The 20,693-nt window shown below is 44.2% G+C and overlaps 1 protein-coding gene across 1 annotated transcript in view; it reads right to left on the bottom strand.

Moving 5' to 3' along the window:
• Nucleotides 1-14,321: 14,321 nt before the first annotated feature.
• LOC144733222 (E3 ubiquitin-protein ligase TRIM11-like) overlaps nt 14,322-20,693 on the bottom strand; it is a 29,042-nt gene continuing 22,670 nt past the window's right edge. Inside the window, exon 6 of the mRNA XM_078615017.1 lies at nt 14,322-15,038. Coding sequence (XP_078471143.1) covers nt 14,482-15,038 — 557 coding nt within the window. The 3' untranslated portion in view covers nt 14,322-14,481. The remainder of the gene's footprint in view (nt 15,039-20,693) is intronic.

The following is a 20,693-nucleotide window of genomic DNA, read 5'->3' as shown; positions in this document are numbered from 1 at the left end:
AGGCTGATTGACGGGCAAGGGTCAGGCTGTGTGTATTGCACAATGGAACCGCACCTTGTACAAACATTCTGATGTAAAGGTGAACTTGTTTTTTTCCATCTGTGTCTTTATCCATTTTTTTCTTGCAAGGCTTTTTTAAAGTTCGCAGTCTGTAATCGTCTTCCACCTTTATCAACTAATATTTTAACTACTGGCTTCATGCATCCTCTGTTCATCTGTCAATCATTTTTTAGTTTTTTTATTCCCACGACACCGTTTTATTCTGGGTGAATGGTGTATGTTGAACTTCTTTTTCACCGTACGTAGTTAACCGTGCTAATCGAAGGTGTGTGGGTGAGTGTGGAGGTGGGTGATTGGTTTCGTGTGTGTGTTTGAGTGGTTGGGTGAGTGGGTGTGTGGGTATGTATGTTGAACTTATGTCGCAGCGTACATAGCCACTCGTGCTAATCAGAGAGGCGAGTGAGTGGGTGGTGGTGGTTGAGTGAGTGGAGGGGTTATTTGGTGAGATGGGAGACAGATGAGCAGGAGGATGGCGTGAAGGGTGGGCGAGTAGGAGGTGAGGTAGGGAGGGAGGGTGAGTGGGTGGCTGGGAGGGCGTGCAGCAGTGATTGGGTACCTGGGTGGGTGGCCTCACGCATTACCACAGCGAACAGCCTCTGGCTAAACAAACATCATGGTTCATTTAAGCTCATATGACTTTCACCGTCCATTTTCCTATTATGCGTAAAAAAAATTAGGATTATAATCTTAGAAACCTAAAAAAATATTTATTAATCACCTATTGTTAATGTGAATATTTTACATCCTGGACTCGTTGAGTTTGGACGATTTTATATATAATTTTTTTTTATTTAATTAAAATTTACCAGGTAAGGCCCACTGAGGTATATAGCTCTTTTCAGAAGCGATCTGGCCACAAATGATAGCTCACAGACGTGGCTTATTACGTGGACATTTCTAGCAGCCAAACACTCTAAGTGCATGTTTCTAAGTGTGGAGGGAAAAATTGGAGAACCCTGAGACAAATCCACACGACTACGGTGAGAGAGACAAGCAAACTCCAAGTACACGTACAGGCGTCAGGGCCGGGATCGAACCGACGACCTCCTGTATACCAGGCGAGGTAGTTAACATCTCATAGCCACCGCGGCGAGATGTAAAAAAAAATCAGAGCAGCGACAACGAACAAGGAAACGAGCTGACTTCACCTGCAGCTAAATTATAAACACCACGAGACGCGCCCTGGAATGTTGCACGCGGCAGCCCGAACTCACCTGTGTAGACGTGGCGTCACATTCACACACAGTGTCAAGGTTAAAGAGTCGGAATTGATATATTTTTACAAAAACCCCACGGTAACCATGAAAACGGTGATGGTTTGTCCTATAGACTGGTTACACCCGCTTGGCTGAGGCTGTGTTTTTCCACTGTAAACCTCACCGTGTAAATTTGTATTAAAGATTTAAAATTATAAGTAGGCTATCGCGACCAATATTATCTATAAAACGTGTTTTTGGGGTAGATCGCGTAAATATAAGTGTCGTTAAACCCGCCACCACCCGACACAACCAATGAGTAAGGTTTGTCACGTAAACAAAATAAGTAATATTTAAAAAATATTTTTTTTAAACACGCTTTAATGAAATGTACCATACTCTTCTTGGTTCTTTCGGTAAAGTCACGTAGACAAATAAAACATAACAAAATAATTCTCACGACGTTTCGGCCACAACGCAAGCAGCCGAGGCGACAGCGTCAGACACTGTCGCCTCGGCTGCTTGCGTTGTGGCCGAAACGTCGTGAGAACTGTATTTTATTATGTTTTATTTGTATTATTTTATTACTTCCCTTCTACGTGACTATACCGAAAGAACCAAGAAGATGAATCCCTGCAGACACGAAAGCTTTAAATCGAAATTGTACCATACTCGTAATGGCAGAACTCGACGACTCCAGGAAGTGGCCCCGAAGCTTGCCACAACGTAAGGGACCGTGGTGATTTACAGCCAACGTTAGTTGAGCGTGGACAATTAGACCCAAGCCGAAACATAACATGTACAAATTTATGTTTAAAAATACTTGTTTTTATAGAGTATAGTATTGTCATCAGTATGACGTAAGTATACCAAGTTTGCAGTCGATACCACATTGGGAAGTGGGTTAAAATTTAGTTAAAAGATTTGAGGATACGACAACAGACAGTGAGTTCAATAAAAGCGTGTAATAATAATAAACACATTCCTGCTAGGGCGAGGCTGTGCGTTTTGCCCAGCAAACCACACAGCTGTCAGTTCGTATTCAAGATTTAACAAGAAAATATTCCACTAAACCAGGGGGTTCCGAAACCAAAACAACAAGGAGAGACATTTTTTCTTATTTTTTACAATTCAGTAAGTAAAATAGAAACCAAACAACTCATTATTTCAAGAGCCGCAATACAAAGTGGTGTGTGTACGAGAGAAGGTGGTGGTCCTTGATAAATAAGAACGTGGTGTGAGTACGAGAGACCGTGGTGGTGGTGGTGCGTGATAAATAAAACGTCTCACGAAGCAGCCGTCCCTCAAAGAGCCGCACGCTGCTACGGAGCTGCAGGTTGCCGACCCCGTGCCCTGAACCAACTGGCGTGACCGTCAAGTAATAATACTTTCATTAGTATAATGTTATAATAATAATAATTAAATTATTACTTAATTTGAAATAGATAATAATAAAATGACGATTCAGCTATTTTTTTATGTATTATTAATTTAATTATAATTAAATAACTGAAATACTGACACCTAAACAATAATTAAATAAAAAATAAATGGTTGTGCTATAATACTTTGACGATAATAATGCAACAATAGTATTTTTATAATAAAATAATACATTTCTACTGATTACATAATCATGCAGTAATGGTAATATAATAATTAACATTTACAAAGCGCCATTGAACAATCGCTCTCGGGGTGCTATGCGTGGTAAGTCATAAAATAGTGAACATCACCCAATGAAAGAAGTGAGAAGGATATTTGAACATCACTAAAGGGAGAAAGCCATTTTAAACAGAGACGGCTTTAGTGGAGATGTGAAGATGAGCAGTGCCTCGGAAGTCCCCTTGACCTCGAAGGGCAACGAGTTGCAGAGTGTAGGTGCCACAATTGCCAACGCACCTCCACGTGTGCAGTCTGGAGACGGTGGGACGGTGAGCAACGCACAAGCTGAGGATCTTGACGATCTTGATGGAATATTCGTGGCTGAAGGAGGTCATGAACGTAGCGAGGAGCAAGCCCATTTAAGGCGAAGGCGAGTTGGTTGGAGCTGCCTTTTTCTCGTTTCTGTCATTGCCTCTTCTTTCTGCAAGGATTTGTTTTTACACTTTGCAGTTCTTTCTTGGTCTCATTATCTCCATCAGAATATCTGCGAAACGGGTTTATTCCTGGGGGAGATGTTCCCCCTGGTTAATGGCGGCTGGTGAGTAGTGTGTGTGGTGAGTAGTGTGTGTGGATGGTGAGTGGTGAGTAGTGTGTGTGGTGAGTAGTGTGTGTGGATGGTGAGTGGTGAGTAGTGTGTGTGGATGGTGAGTGGTGTGTGGATGGTGAGTAGTGTGTGGATGGTGAGTGGTGAGTAGTGTGTGTGGATGGTGAGTGGTGAGTAGTGTGTGTGGATGGTGAGTGGTGAGTAGTATGTGTGGATGATGAGTAGTGTGTGTGTATGGTGAGTGGTCAGTAGTGTGTGTATGGTGAGTGGTGTGTGTGTATGGTGAGTGGTGAGTAATGTGTGTGGATGGTGAGTGGTGAGTAGTGTGTGTGGATGGTGAGTAGTGTGTGTGTGTGCATATGAGATGGTGAGTAATGTTTGTGAATATCGGCTGGTTTGTCGTGTGTAGATGGTGAGTGGTGAGTATTTGTATCAGTGCTCGCAGACAGACAAGAAGCAATGATATAAAATTACTTTACACGGGGTTACAAACCTCACGAGGTACCCCATGGAATGTGCTCAGATGTTTAAGGAATGTAAAAACAAGCCCCGCATCACACAAACATACAAACCTGTCTAGATGTACCTGTAGATTCGCGCCGTTGGCTTTAACAAGTACCAGCGTGTGTCACGCTAGCGCTCATTATTTCCCGCCTGTTGATTGGCCAAAACAACATTTACAATCGGTGATGTTTACACGAAAGAAAGTGTTTCTGTATTTAAAAGTTTAAATACAATAACATGTTTAAAACATGCTTTAAAGTTGAATTACAATTGAATAAAATAATTTGTCCGCTATGACCCACGGTGAGAGAAACCATTATCAACCACAGGGGTGATTCTATTCCATTACTTCAGAATGTTACGACTAAAACTTTACCATATTCCGTCAATTCAAATTGTAATTTGTTATACATTATCGAATAACACTTACAGTGATTTTATAATTCTGTCTTGCTTTGTTGATTATGTTTTAAAGTAAAAGTTAATGCAAAATTATTGTTACCCCCCCCACCCGCTGACTGAGTGGTACATCCCGAACAGCCCAACAGCTACGGTGAGCGATGTGGATCAAAGCAGATACCGGTAACGAGATTTGTTATTATCACGGATGTTAATTTGGCATATTTGTACTGACGTACACCAGAATCGGAATATTTACACTGCAGGAGAAATCCGATGACCTGTAAAGCTCTTTGTAACAGATGTCCAGTAGGGGCACGGGGTAAGAACGTTACAACAACAAACAGAACACAAACATGATAGTAGCGCAAGTACAAGGAAAGTTAACACATCACCATAACACATCCACAGTATTTTAACACCATAACACACCTAACTGTATTCTTAGGTTTTTTCGGTAAAGTCACGTAGGTAAAAATTCTAAATAAAAATTAATAAAAGTAAAATAAAAATTTAATAAAAATCACGACGTTTCGGAGGCAACACAAGCTTCCGTCTTGCCTCCGAAACGTCGTGATTTTTATTTTATTTTACTTTTATTACTTATAATTTTTTACCTACGTGACTTTACCGAAAAAAACCTAAGAATATGAATCCTTGCAGTCACGAAAGCTTCAAATCTAGAACACCTAACAGTAGTTTAACACGTAAAGCTTTCGCGACCAATAACCATTATACAGTTTTAATGGCGGTTAACCATCTAACCCAGACAACCTGCATTATGGACATCTACAGTATATATATAAAAATATAAAAGTTAGTAGTTCCCTGCGTCTTGTTGACATTCGGGGCGATTGCCACAAAGTGCTTTGCTTTATCCACCGCTTTCTTTGTTGTCGGAGTGCAGCGACGACTTCGCCTTGGCTCCGTGTCGCCATGGACTGCGTCTGTAGCGCGTTGTGGCGAACGGCGTGCGGGTGGTGCAACTCGTTGACGCACAACAGCTGCTGCTGTTGTTGTTGTTGTACAACATTAATGGTTGACGCCTCATCAATGTCTCTTTCAATTCACTACGCGTGATTTTATCGCAGATGTGACTTTTTTACTTTGACGACGTAATTCTTGATTTGAAGCTTTCGTGACTGCAAGAATCCATACGCTTTGATTGTTTCGGTAAAAAAAAATATCTACGTGACTTTACCGAAAGAACCAAGAATATAAAATATATTGTTCAATATTTAAAATCGTCAATACCTAAACAAAAGAAGTCTTCATCACCTATTCTTGTCAATGTCAACATTTTACATCCTTTACTCTGGCTGATTTTGGCAAATGCTATTAAAAATATTTCTTTATATTTTACCAGGTAAAATCCACTGAGCTATGTAGCTCTTTCTTTAAGCGACCTGGCCACGATTGAAAGCTCAACAAAGCGGCTTTTCGCGTGGATATTTTTCAGCCAAAAACTTTAAACGCGTGACGTTGATTCTAAATGTCGAGGGGAAACCAGAAGAAGCAGAAAAAAAATCACGCAAACTACAAATATACAGCAGGCGTCAGGGTTGGAATGGAACCCACGACCTCCTGTATACCAGGCAGGGTAGTTAACATCTCCTAGCCACCGAAGCGATATGTAAAAAGCATGGAGCAGCCACGACGAACAAGGAAACGATCTGACTTCACGGGCAGTTAAATTATGAACACCACTAGACTCGCCCTGGAATGTTCTCCGCGGCAGCCCGTGCTCACCTGTGTAGACGTGGCGTTACATTTGTAATGTAGCTCTCAGAGACACCGTCTTATTCTTCATGTATATTTATTATGAATAAAGTCTGCTGACAACGTAACGAGTGACGATATACACTTGGGTAATTAGACGACTCTATTCTGATGAGACAATGTAATTCTAGCCTCAAGACTACTCAGAGACGATGGAGACGACGGCGATTCCCCACAACAACAACAGCTCCCAGGTCCGGTTCGCACCGGCTCTTATTCAATCTACGCCCTTGTTACACCTAAAAATAAAATAATAAAATAAAATAACATATTACGACGTTTCGATTGCAACACAAGCAATCATCATCAGGCATAAAAGAAATAGCAACAAAAATCTAACTAGAAAAAACTATAGACAGTTAGATTTTTGTTGCTATTTCTTTTATGCCTGATGATGATTGCTTGTGTTGCAATCGAAACGTCGTAATATGTTATTTTATTTTAATTTATTATTTTATTTTTAGACGTGACTTAACCGAAAAGAACCAAAGAATAATTCCTGCAGTCACGAAAGCTCCTAAATTAAGATTGCCCTTGTTACACTTCACGACCATTGGGTCACGTGCTTCCCCTCACGTGATCCTGTCAACGCTCGTCCCATCAATCATCATTAGCACTTCAATTAGTAACCATGGTCCCGGGGAGCCGTACTGTCCCTCTATCGCTTCGTACTGTCTTTTCAGATTTAAAAATATAAGTAGGCTAATCGCGACGAATATTATTCATTAAACGTGTTTTTTGGTTAGATCGCGTAAATATTTAACGTGTCGTTAAACCCGCCACCACCCGACACAATCAATGAGAAAGGTTTGTCACGTAAACAAAACACTGGCTAGGGTGAGGCTGTGCGTTTTGCCCAGCAAACCACACCGCTGTCAGATCGTATTCAGGGTTTAAAAAACCGATTCCCCTAAACCAGGGGGTTCAGAAACCAAAATAACGAGACATGTTTTCTTTGTTTGTTACAATTCGGTAAGTAAAAAAACCCAACACGTTATTTCAAGAGCTGCAATGCAACGTGGTGTGGGTACAAGAAAGTGGTGGTGGTCCTTGATAAGTAAAAACGTGGTGTGAGTACGAGAGACGGTGGTGGTGGTCCTTGATAAATAAAAACGTGGTGTGAGTACGAGAGACCGTGGTGGTGGTGGTCCTTGATAAATAAGAACGTGGTGTGAGTACGAGAGACGGTGGTGGTGGTCCTTGATAAATAAAAACGTGGTGTGGGTACGAGAGACGGTGCTGGTGGTGATGCGTGATAAATAAGAACGTGGTGTGAGTACGAGAGACTGTGGTGGTGGTGCTTGATAAATAAGAATGTGGTGTGCGTACGAGAGACGGTGGTGGTGGTGATGCGTGATAAATAAGAACGTGGTGTGAGTACGAGAGACTGTGGTGGTGGTGCTTGATAAATAAGAATGTGGTGTGGGTACGAGAGACGGTGCTGGTGGTGATGCGTGATAAATAAGAACGTGGTGTGAGTACGAGAGACTGTGGTGGTGGTGCTTGATAAATAAGAATGTGGTGTGGGTACGAGAGACGGTGCTGGTGGTGATGCGTGATAAATAAGAACGTGGTGTGAGTACGAGAGACTGTGGTGGTGGTGCTTGATAAATAAAAACGTGGTGTGAGTACGAGAGACGGTGCTGGTGGTGATGCGTGATAAATAAGAACGTGGTGTGAGTACGAGAGACTGTGGTGGTGGTCCTTGATAAATAAGAACGTGGTGTGAGTACGAGAGACGGTGCTGGTGGTGCTTGATAAATAAGAATGTGGTGTGAATACGAGAGACGGTGGTGGTGGTGGTCGTTGATAAATAAAAACGTCTCACGAAGCAGCCGTCCCTCAAAGAGCCGCACGCCGCTACGGAGCTGCAGGTTGCAGACCCCGTGCCCTGAACCAAATGGCGTGAGCGTCAAGTAATAATTATAATTTAATACTCACGTAGGTATAAAATTAATTAAATCACGACGTTTCGGGCGCAACACAAGCGTCCGTCATCAGGTGGGACAACCACAGCAAGAAACAATACGGGTAAACCCATATGGGTTGACAGGTATGGGTATGTAACAACATTACACATCACACTATACAGCACACTATGCACTGTCTATAACTCAGCTATAGTACATGGTGAGGGTATGTAACAGCATTACACATCACACTATACAGCACACTATGCACTGTATGTAACTCAGCTATAGTACATGGTGAGGGTATGTAACAACATTACACATCACACTATACAGCACACTATGCACTGTATGTAACTCAGCTATAGTACATGGTGAGGGTATGTAACAGCATTACACATCACACTATACAGCACACTATGCACTGTCTATAACTCAGCTGTAGTACGTGGTGAGGGTATGTGACAGCATTACACATCACACTATACAGCACACTATGCACTGTCTATAACTCAGCTATAGTACATGGTGAGGGTATGCAACAGCATTACACTTCACACTATACAGCACACTATGCACTGTCTATAACTCAGCTGTAGTCCATGGTGAGGGTATGTAGCAACATTACACATCACACTCTACAGCACACTATGCACTGTCTATAACTCAGCTATAGTACATGGTCAGGGTATGTAACAGCATTACACATCACACTATGCAGCACACTATGCACTGTCTATAACTCAGCTGTAGTACATGGTGAGGGTATGTAACAACATTACACATCACACTATGCAGCACACTATGCACTGTCTATAACTCAGCTATAGTACATGGTGAGGGTATGTAACAACGTTACACATCACACTATGCAGCACACTATGCACTGTCTATAACTCAGCTATAGTACATGGTGAGGGTATGTAACAACATTACACATCACACTATACAGCACACTATGCACTGTCTATAACTCAGCTGTATTACATGGTGAGGGTATGTAACAACATTACACATCACACTATACAGCACACTATGCACTGTCTATAACTCAGCTATAGTACATGGTGAGGGTATGTAGCAACATTACACATCACACTATACAGCACACTATGCACTGTCTATAACTCAGCTGTAGTCCATGGTGAGGGTATGTAGCAACATTACACATCACACTATACAGCATACTATGCACTGTATATAACTCGGTACATGGTGAGGATATGTAACAACATTACACATCACACTATACAGCACACTATGCACTGTATATAACTCAGCTATAGTACATGGTGAGGATATGTAACAACATTACACATCACACTCTACAGCACACTATGCACTGTATATAACTCAGCTATAGTACATGGTGAGGGTATGTATGTTACACATACACGTGTACTATATCTGAGCTTTACACAGTAGATAGTGTGATGTGTCATGTTAGAGACAACCTCATCGCTTGGGTCTGGGTAGTAAATATAAACACACTGGCATAGCTACTCAGTGGTGTAAGTTACACTCTCATAGACACACGAAGAAACAGAAATGCACACAAATATACGTGCAAATTCACACGTAGTAAATCGTTTTTTCGAAGTTAACAGGAATGTGTCACTTGACACCTTGGACACCCTTGCGAATGAGAAGTTAAATCGAGCTACTTTCCAGGTAAAATATTTTAACCATCAACATCCTGGGGACTCACAGCATCGGAAATGAACAAAGAAGCCAACATTACTTAGCACGAGGTTACAAACCTCACGAGACACTCCGTGGAAATGTGCCTGGTGGTCAAGGTCACAGACACGAGCTTCGTATCGCACGCAGCTGTCTAGACGCACCGTGAGACACGTTACACGGTCGGCTTTGACCACTTCCAGACAGGAGCCAGGTCCACTCGCTACGCTCTCTGTGGGGGCTGCGCTCGCCACGACTCTCAGTGGCTTCTCACCGATAGCCGCTCGCTGTGGCTGAGAGACGCTGTCGCTGGGGCGCACACGGCGGCGACGAACCAAGACACGAATCGACTCTCACCTGCGTAGACAGGAGCGTTGCATTCACATCGCGGTGTTGGGGTTTACAGGTCGCGATTTGTTAGAAAACCCAGAGTGGCCAGGCAAACGGGGATGGTTTGTCCCTGGGACTGATGTCGTCGGCTATGGTGAGGCTTCGTGGGATTCTGCACCAAACCGTACCGTGTAAAAAAATATTAATAAAGTTTAAAAAAAAAAAGTATGCCGTCTCTATCATTGCCATTATTTTAGCATGACGGTTTCAAATTATCTTTAAAAAGAATCAAATTAATATTGTAATGTTTTTGACAAACGATCTTCTAACTTCACGTGTAAATGAGTGGGGGGATCAGGTGGGAGGGTAGGAGGGTGATCGTATTGGGTGGTTGAGCAGGTGTGTGTGGGTGGGTGGAGATTAGTGTTGTGGTGAGTGCGCTGTGGTACGAACCTGCCGACCCAAATTATTTTCCCACTCACGGCCACCAACACCAGTGACCAGTCTGAACCTGTCATGGGCATCCCCTAGGTCGACTCAGCCTCAAATGAGTACCTGGTGCGGAGTATAAATATCGCCACTCGGGAATCAAAGGCGGCCGGGCTTGGTGCTGGCCACCCACCCACTCGTGTACCGTGCCAGCCGTCATAAGTGCTCGCTAACAGCACTTGCCCAACAGTCTGTTCAGGCTATACGGGGAATCTTTGTGTGGGTGTGTGAGTGAGTGAGCAGGTTTGCAGGCGATCAGGTGGGAGGGAGATCAGCCGGTAATGGACTCTTGAATATGCATGAGGTGGACGGGTGAGAGGGTGGGCGGGCGAGTAGGTGGGCGAGTGGATGGGCAGGTGGGAGGGTAGGAGGAACGGGTGGCAGGATGGGCAGGTGTATGGTCGAGCAGGTGTGAGTGTGGGCACGTGGGAGGGAGGGTCTCTGTAGATGGCTGGGTGGGTCGTGGGTTAAAGGTGTGACAGGTATCGGGTAGGAGAGTGTTGGGTGCAGGTGAGTGGGTTGTGGTCATCATTACCAAGCATAGTCATTGTTATTTGTATCATCATCATACTCTTCATCATCATCCATCAGTCGGGATCAATTCATCATAGCTCATCGTGAATACGAACAAGCAAACTGACTGAGTGTGCAGTTATAAATACCACGAGACACGCCATAGAATTTGGCCCAATGCTACAGACAACACTTACATGTGAAGGCGTATGCTGTAGATTTCCAAATCGTACCGGGTTTAATCTCGCGTAATATAACACAAGGCAGTCAGGCTCAGCTCTAAGAGAGAAACATTCAAGCCTGGATGACAATCTTGAAAATAATTTTCAAATTTTATTTTTATTCACCCAGAATATTTTGACCCTTGACCCACATACAACGTGATTCCAATTCACAGGTAACCCAGAACACAATCAAGTATACTTATATTTAAGCGATTTAACCCAAGAAACCTTTATTATTGATAATATTGGTCGCGACAGCCTACGAGTTAAAGTCAATTTGTTTAACCAGGTGAGAACTCAAGATACAAGGATGAGTGTCGGTTGCAAGAATGATGATGCTGCTGATTCTGCTGCTACTACTACTACTGATTATATTATTATTAATGCTGCTGGTCCTACTCCTGATAATATTGATGATGCTAGCGATGATGCTGCTGCTTATGCTATTGATTATTATGTTACTGCTGATAATGATTGTATTATTATTGATTATGGTCCTACTTCTGATACTGATCATGATGATAATGATGGAGCTACCACTGCTAATGCTGTTGCTCCTGCTGTTGTTACTAATTCTGCTGCTGATGATGATCGAGTCGAGTTGAATTTCAATTTAACGAGGTGAGAACTCAGGAGATCAGGATGAGTCTCATTGACAAGAGTGACCTGGGTCACAAAAATGAAAAAAGCAAAACAAGCCAAAATCATGCCAGCAATTAAGCAAATATGAATCTCACCCACAGCCCAGAGCACAATGCGATTAGCGTTCACACAAGTACACAACTGGTACGATATAATCAATGCGTTACAAATAATCTACGTGTTGCTAGACACCCTGAGACTCGAGGTTGGGTTCACACCGTATTGGTGTCTCACGTTAAGGAGGGACGCCGTTGTGGCTAGGATATGTTAACTCCCTCGCCTGGTATGCAAGAGGTCATTGGTTGGATTCCGACCCTGACAGTTGCTGGAAATTTGGAGTTTGTGTTGTCTCTATCCCTGTAATAACACACAGTGTCTGTGTTATTAATGCGTGTTGAGACAATGTTAGTCGTGTCGTATTGTAAGGTAGATCTTCACTAGATATATATCAGGCGCTTAATAACTTTAACCCACTTAAAGTCAAAACACAGTTCCTATTGTTGTCATCAGAAGCGTTATCCCATGAATCGAAGGTTGTGGCTTCAGGTCCAAAAGTCTGACAGCAGATAATTAAAATATTAATCAAAACAAACCTTTACGAATAATATTGGTGGCGAAAGACGTCCTACTACTACTATGTTTTAATTGGCTTATATCTCTCTCTATGCCCTGTAAAATAAAACTAGTTTGGGTGGGGGGAGGAGGGGGTCACTCGACCCCAGGTTATAACAACAATGTTTTGGTCCAGCGACACTCGGCACACACCACGAGTAGTCCCCCCCTAGTGATGCCATCCCATTCCCACCCCGGGTTTACCGCCCAACGAGCGAGTAACCGCGAGGGGGACGGCGCGCGTCACCCCGCAGCGTCACGTGACGCGTGTTCCCAGCACGCCCGCGGTGGAGCTCCGCCCTCTCGGCGTTGAGCGCCACGCGGCGCGCGGTGCGAGAGACGATGACGTCAGAGAGAAGCTTGGCTCCCCCCGCCCTCCCCCACCAGTGCGCTAACCACTGCACCACCACTCCACCCCACACTACACACATAGATACCCCCTATAGCCTTAAAATACCCGCCTTTGTATCCCCAGGGGCGATATTTACTGATCGCACCAGGTACTCATTTGAGGCTGAGTCGACCTAGGGGAGACCCAAGACCGATTCAGATAATAGTTATCAATGGTGTTGGTAAACCGGTCATGGGCCTCCCCTAGGTCGTCTCAGCCTCAAATAAGTACCTGGTATAATGTGTAAATATCGCCACTTGGGAAACAAAGGTGGCCAGGCGTGATGGTGGCCACCCACACCCTCGTGTGAAGTACCGGCCTTTATAGCCGCTCACTTACAGCACTTGCCCGTACAGTCTGTTAAGGCTATACGGGGGATATTTGTCTTTGTATCTGTGTATCTGTGTGTATGTATCTGTGAGTGTATGTGTGTGTATGTACATGTGTCTATGTGTTTGTGTGTCTGTGTGTTTGTATGTATGTGAGTGTGTTTGTCGATCTGTGTGTGTGTCTATGTAGTCTTAACAGACTGTTGGGGAAAGGGCTGTTAGTAGCAAGTAGCAGAGACTGTGAAAGGTTGTCACTCTTGCACACGAGGGGGTGGGTGGCCAGCACCAAACCAAAAACACACACAAAGACACACACATAGACAAAGGTATACAGACCAACCCACGAACCCAAAGAAAATTATCCCCGTGTAGCCTTAACAGACTGTAGAGGCAAGTGCTGTTTGCTAGTAGCACCTATGAAGTCCGGCACTGTGGCACACGAGGGGGTCGGTGACCAGCACCACGCCCGACCCGCCTTTGTCTCCCCAGTGGCGATGTTTGCACATCGCAGCAGGTACTCATTTGAGGCTCAGTCGACCTAGGGGAGAGCCTGGACCGATTCCGATAATCGTCACTGGTTTTGGTGAACCGGTCATGGACTTCCCCTAAGTCGACTTAGCCTCAAATAAGTACCTGGTACGGTGTGTAAACATCACCACTGGGGAGACAAAGGCGACCGGGCGTGGTGCTGGCCACCCACCCCCTAGTGTGCTGTGCCGGCCTTCATAGGGGCCGTCCATAAATGACATCAGGCGATTTTTGACCCCCCCCCCCCTTCGTCACAAAAAGTCAGACCCCCCCTCAAATATGACGTCACAAAGCTCTGCCCCCCCCCCAAGAAAATAAAACATGCCTCAAATAGCTTTAAACTATTGTCATTGTAGTGCATATTTAATGTGGCGCTGCACTCTGATGTTGTAGGAGAAAACATTTATTAAAAAGTATATTTAATTAAGTAGAACGTGTTGTCGAAATTTATTTAAATTTGCGCATTTTGACGTGACGTCACATTTCTCAACCCCCCCCCCCCCATCGTCACAAATATTTGCCACCCCCCCCAGGTGCGTGACGTCATTTATGGACGGCCCCATAGGTGCTCGCTAACAGCACTTGCCCCAACAGCCTGTGAAGGCTACACGGGGGATCTGTGTCTTTGTGTGCGTGAGTCTGGGCGTTGTGCCCGTTTTTCTCTGCGCTGCTCACACTCCGTGCTCTCAGCACGCACGACTCAGATCCAGAATCCTCACTGAGTCACCATCACCACCTTTACCCCACACACGCAGTGCGGGGTAGAGCGGTTGACTAAACGAGTGGTGGACGGAGTGCAGCAGCTCCATGGAGTCGGCGCGGTAAAACGACAGCAGCCCCGCCTCCCAGTGCAGGTGACACCCGACTCTCCGGGGAGGATCCCTCACCGGCACTGAGGTCGATACATCACCATGAAGCACGAAGCAGCTGTTGTTATATTTATATAAAACCCAGGATGAGTCGTTCCTTCCCAGCCAGCACTCGTTACCACCCCCTTTCCGTGCGATCGTCCCGTACGCGACTCCAACCGCACAGCTCCCCGCCGCACCCCCCACGTCCACCTCCCAGTAGTGCTGACCCGACGAGAAGCTCTCGGAGCACAGGGCTTGTGCACAGCCATCAAAGCGGTGCGGGTGATCGCGGCGACCCTGGGAGACAGCGGTCCACGTCACCGTCCTGAGATCCGAGGAAATCTGGAGTTTGTGGTAGGCCGAGTTTGGGTCCACAGTCGGTGAGCGTCCGTCTGCAGTAACGATAATCACAGTAGCCGTGTAACAACAGCACCACTATAACAACAGCACTCGTGCACTAACACGCACGTACACTGCAATAGAGCAATTCATAATGAGCATTGTTATGCAACGTTGTAATGCGTAGCTATCGGTGTGATGACATGTAACGGCACTTTGTAAATCCGCTGCTGGATGAGGGCCTCGCTACGCCGTGCGGGTTGCGGGGACATTTGACCATACTTCACCACGCCGGTCACCGCGCGTTGGCGAAGGCAGGCGGCGCAGCTGGCGAGAGCACAGAAGTACAGTACAGCGGTGCGTTTGTCTGCCCCGTCATCTACATTTTTAAAAGTCCCGCTTCAGTTCAATATTCACTGTGTAGTAGATGTAAAACATGTGATGATACCATCAAAATGTGAACTGCTCTATATATTCTAATGCAAGGCTGAAAACTTAAAATGTATTAATTGCTTTCAACATGTATTTGTTAAAAAATTTTATTTAAATAGAAAGATCAAACATGGAGCAATTGTTAAGTTTTTTCGGTAAAGTCACGTACGTAAAATAATAATAATAAAATAAAGTGATACCGTACATTTAGCTGTGACGGTCCCACCTGAAGACGGAGACTTGTGTTGCCTTCGAAACATCGTGATTGAATTGAGTTATTTTCATTTATTATTATTTTATTTTATTATTATATTTTACCAACGTGACTTTACCGAATCAACCTCAGAGTATGAATCCTTGCAGTCACGAAAGCTTCAAATCTAGAATTGTTAAGTTAAATCAATGAAGTTCTAATAATAAAAAATAAAACACTTTTCAAAAATCGCAGCTTTTGCGATTTGCTAATCGCATTGTTTCAAATTGCGACTTCGATTTGGAATCGATTCATCGTTCAGCCCCACTGTGCGGAAGTGCCCGTGGGAGGCAGTGGATCACAGCAGCAGCAGCAGCGTGGATATCAACACCGCCGCAGCGTCTCTGTGTGTGTACAACAAACACAAACATCTCCCGTGTGTCACCTTTCACAGACTGTAGGGGCAAGTGGTGTTGGTGAGCACCTGTGAAGGCCGACACGGCACACGAGGTGGGTGTGATAGTGTAGTGATGTACAATCGTGTGTGTGATAGTGTAGTGATGTACACTCGTGTGTGTGATGGTGTAGTGATGTACACTTGTGTGTGTGTGTGATAGTGTAGTGATGTACACTCGTGTGTGTGTGTGTGTGATAGTGTAGTGATGTACACTCGTGTGTGTGTGATAGTGTAGTGATGTACACTGTGTGTGTGTGTGATAGTGTAGTGATGTACACTCGTGTGTGTGTGTGATAGTGTAGTGATGTACACTTGTGTGTGTGTGTGTGTATAGTGTAGTGATGTACACTCGTGTGTGTGTGTGTGTGATAGTGTAGTGATGTACACTCGTGTGTGTGTGATGGTGTAGTGATGTACACTCGTGTGTGTGTGTGTGTGATGGTGTAGTGATGTACACTCGTGTGTGTGTGTGTGATATTGTAGTGATGTACACTCGTGTGTGTGTGATAGTGTAGTGATGTACACTCGTGTGTGTGTGTGACAGTGTAGTGATGTACACTAGTGTGTGTGTGATAGTGTAGTGATGTACACTCGTGTGTGTGTGTGTGTGTGATAGTGTAGTGATGTACACTCGTGTGTGTGTGATAGTGTAGTGATGTACACTCGTGTCTGTGTGTGATAGTGTAGTGATGTACACTCCTGTCTGTGTGTGATATTGTAGTGATGTACACTCGTGTGTGATAGTGTAGTGATGTACACTCGTGTGTGTGTGTGTGTGATAGTGTAGTGATGTTCACTCGTGTGTGTGTGTAATAGTGTAGTGATGTACACTGTGTGTGTGTGTGATAGTGTAGTGATGTACACTCGTGTGTGTGTGTGATAGTGTAGTGATGTACACTGTGTGTGTGATAGTGTAGTGATGTACACCCGTGTGTGTGTGATAGTGTAGTGATGTACACTCGTGTGTGTGTGTGATAGTGTAGTGATGTATACTCGTGTGTGTGTGTGATAGTGTAGTGATGTACACTCGTGTGTGTGTGTGATAGTGTAGTGATGTACACTCGTGTGTGTGTGTGATAGTGTAGTGATGTACACTGTGTGTGTGATAGTGTAGTGATGTACACCCGTGTGTGTGTGATAGTGTAGTGATGTACACTCGTGTGTGTGTGTGTGTGATAGTGTAGTGATGTATACTCGTGTGTGTGTGTGATAGTGTAGTGATGTACACTCGTGTGTGTGTGATAGTGTAGTGATGTACACTCGTGTGTGTGTGTGATAGTGTAGTGATGTACACTCGTGTGTGTGTGTGATAGTGTAGTGATGTACACTCGTGTGTGTGTGATAGTGTAGTGATGTACACTCGTGTGTGTGTGATAGTGTAGTGAAGTACACTCGTGTGTGTGTGATAGTGTAGTGATGTACACTCTGTGTGTGTGTGTGATAGTGTAGTGATGTACACTCTGTGTGTGTGTGTGATAGTGTAGTGATGTACACTCTGTGTGTGTGTGTGATAGTGTAGTGATGTACACTCGTGTGTGTGTTTGTAATAGTGTAGTGATGTACACTCGTGTGTGTGTGTGTGTGATAGTGTAGTGATGTACACTCGTGTGAGTGTGTGTGATAGTGTAGTGATGTACACTGTGAGTGTGTGTGATAGTGTAGTGATGTACTGTACATTCGTATGTGTGTGTGTGTGATAGTGTAGTGATGTACACTCGTGTGTGTGTGTGTGTGTGATAGTGTAGTGATGTACACTCGTGTGTGTGTGTGATAGTGTAGTGATGTACACTCGTGTGTGTGTGTGTGTGATAGTGTAGTGATGTACACTGTGTGTGTGTTAGTGTAGTGATGTACAGGTGTGTGTGTGATAGTGTAGTGATGTACACTCGTGTGTGTGTGTGTGATAGTGTAGTGATGTACACTCGTGTGTGTGTGTGATAGTGTAGTGATGTACACTCGTGTGTGTGTGTGATAGTGTAGTGATGTACACTCGTGTGTGTGTGATAGTGTAGTGATGTACACTCGTGTATGTGTGATAGTGTAGTGATGTACACTCGTGTGTGTGTGTGATAGTGTAGTGATGTACACTCGTGTGTGTGTGATAGTGTAGTGATGTACACTCGTGTATGTGTGATAGTGTAGTGATGTACACTCGTGTGTGTGTGTGATAGTGTAGTGATGTACACTCGTGTGTGTGTGATAGTGTAGTGATGTACACTCGTGTATGTGTGATAGTGTAGTGATGTACACTCGTGTGTGTGTGTGATAGTGTAGTGATGTACACTCGTGTGTGTGTGATAGTGTAGTGATGTACACTCGTGTGTGTGATAGTGTAGTGATGTACACTTGTGTGTGTGATAGTGTAGTGATGTACACTCGTGTGTGTGATAGTGTAGTGATGTACACTCGTGTGTGTGTGTGATAGTGTAGTGATGTACACTTGTGTGTGTGATAGTGTAGTGATGTACACTCTGTGTGTGTGATAGTGTAGTGATGTACACTCGTGTGTGTGTGTGATAGTGTAGTGATGTACACTCTGTGTGTGTGTGATAGTGTAGTGATGTACACTGTGTGTGTGATAGTGTAGTGATGTACACTCGTGTGTGTGTGTGATAGTGTAGTGATGTACACTCGTGTATGTGTGTGATAGTGTAGTGATGTACACTCGTGTGTGTGATGGTGTAGTGATGAACACTCGTGTGTGTGTGTGATAGTGTAGTGATGTACACTCGTGTGTGTGTGTGATAGTGTAGTGATGTACACTCGTGTGTTTGTGATAGTGTAGTGATGTACACTCGTGTGTGTGTGATAGTGTAGTGATGTACACTCGTGTGTGTGTGATTGTGTAGTGATGTACACTTGTGTGTGTGTGTGATAGTGTAGTAATGTACACTCGTGTGTGTGTGTGATAGTGTAGTGATGTACACTCGTGTGTGTGTGTGATAGTGTAGTGATGTACACTCGTGTATGTGTGTGATAGTGTAGTGATGTACACTCGTGTATGTGTGTGATAGTGTAGTGATGTACACTCGTGTGTGTGATGGTGTAGTGATGTACACTCGTGTGTGTGTGTGTGTGATAGTGTAGTGATGTAAACTCGTGTGTGTGTGGTAGTGTAGTGATGTACACTGTGTGTGTGATAGTGGAGTGATGTACACTCGTGTGTGTGTGTGTGATAGTGTAGTGATGTATACTCGTGTGTGCGTGTGTGTGATAGTGTAGTGATGTACACTCGTGTGTGTGTGTGTGATAGTGTAGTGATGTACACTCGTGTGTGTGTGTGATAGTGTAGTGATGTACACTCGTGTGTGTGATAGTGTAGTGATGTACACTCGTGTGTGTGTGTGATGGTGTAGTGATGTAAACTCGTGTGTGTGTGTGATGGTGTAGTGATGTAAACTCGTGTGTGTGTGTGATAGTGTAGTGATGTACACTGTGTGTGTGTGTGATAGTGTAGTGATGTAAACTCGTGTGTGTGTGTGTGATAGTGTAGTGATGTACACTGTGTGTGTGTGTGATAGTGTAGTGATGTACACTGTGTGTGTGATAGTGTAGTGATGTACACTCGTGTGTGTGTGATAGTGTAGTGATGTACACTCGTGTGTGTGTGTGATAGTGTAGTGATGTACACTCGTGTGTGTGTGATAGTGTAGTGATGTACACTGTGTGTGTGATAGTGTAGTGATGTACACTCGTGTGTGTGTGTGATAGTGTAGTGATGTACACTCGTGTATGTGTGTGATAGTGTAGTGATGTGCACTCGTGTGTGTGATGGTGTAGTGATGAACACTCGTGTGTGTGTGTGATAGTGTAGTGATGTACACTCGTGTGTGTGTGTGATAGTGTAGTGATGTACACTCGTGTGTTTGTGATAGTGTAGTGATGTACACTCGTGTGTGTGTGATAGTGTAGTGATGTACACTCGTGTGTGTGTGATTGTGTAGTGATGTACACTTGTGTGTGTGTGTGATAGTGTAGTGATGTACACTCGTGTGTGTGTGTGATAGTGTAGTGATGTACACTCGTGTGTGTGTGTGATAGTGTAGTGATGTACACTCGTGTATGTGTGTGATAGTGTAGTGATGTACACTCGTGTATGTGTGTGATAGTGTAGTGATGTACACTCGTGTGTGTGATGGTGTAGTGATGTACACTCGTGTGTGTGTGTGTGTGATAGTGTAGTGATGTAAACTCGTGTGTGTGTGGTAGTGTAGTGATGTACACTGTGTGTGTGATAGTGGAGTGATGTACACTCGTGTGTGTGTGTGTGATAGTGTAGTGATGTATACTCGTGTGTGCGTGTGTGTGATAGTGTAGTGATGTACACTCGTGTGTGTGTGTGTGATAGTGTAGTGATGTACACTCGTGTGTGTGTGATAGTGTAGTGATGTACACTCGTGTGTGTGATAGTGTAGTGATGTACACTCGTGTGTGTGTGTGATGGTGTAGTGATGTAAACTCGTGTGTGTGTGTGATGGTGTAGTGATGTAAACTCGTGTGTGTGTGTGTGATAGTGTAGTGATGTACACTGTGTGTGTGTGTGATAGTGTAGTGATGTAAACTCGTGTGTGTGTGTGTGATAGTGTAGTGATGTACACTGTGTGTGTGTGTGATAGTGTAGTGATG

Source organism: Lampetra planeri, chromosome 45 (assembly GCF_965212315.1).
Source record: "Lampetra planeri chromosome 45, kcLamPlan1.2.h2, whole genome shotgun sequence".
Taxonomy (NCBI): domain Eukaryota; kingdom Metazoa; phylum Chordata; class Hyperoartia; order Petromyzontiformes; family Petromyzontidae; genus Lampetra; species Lampetra planeri.
The sequence above is the reverse complement of the archived record's forward strand: the minus strand, read 5'-3'. Positions and strand labels throughout refer to the sequence as shown.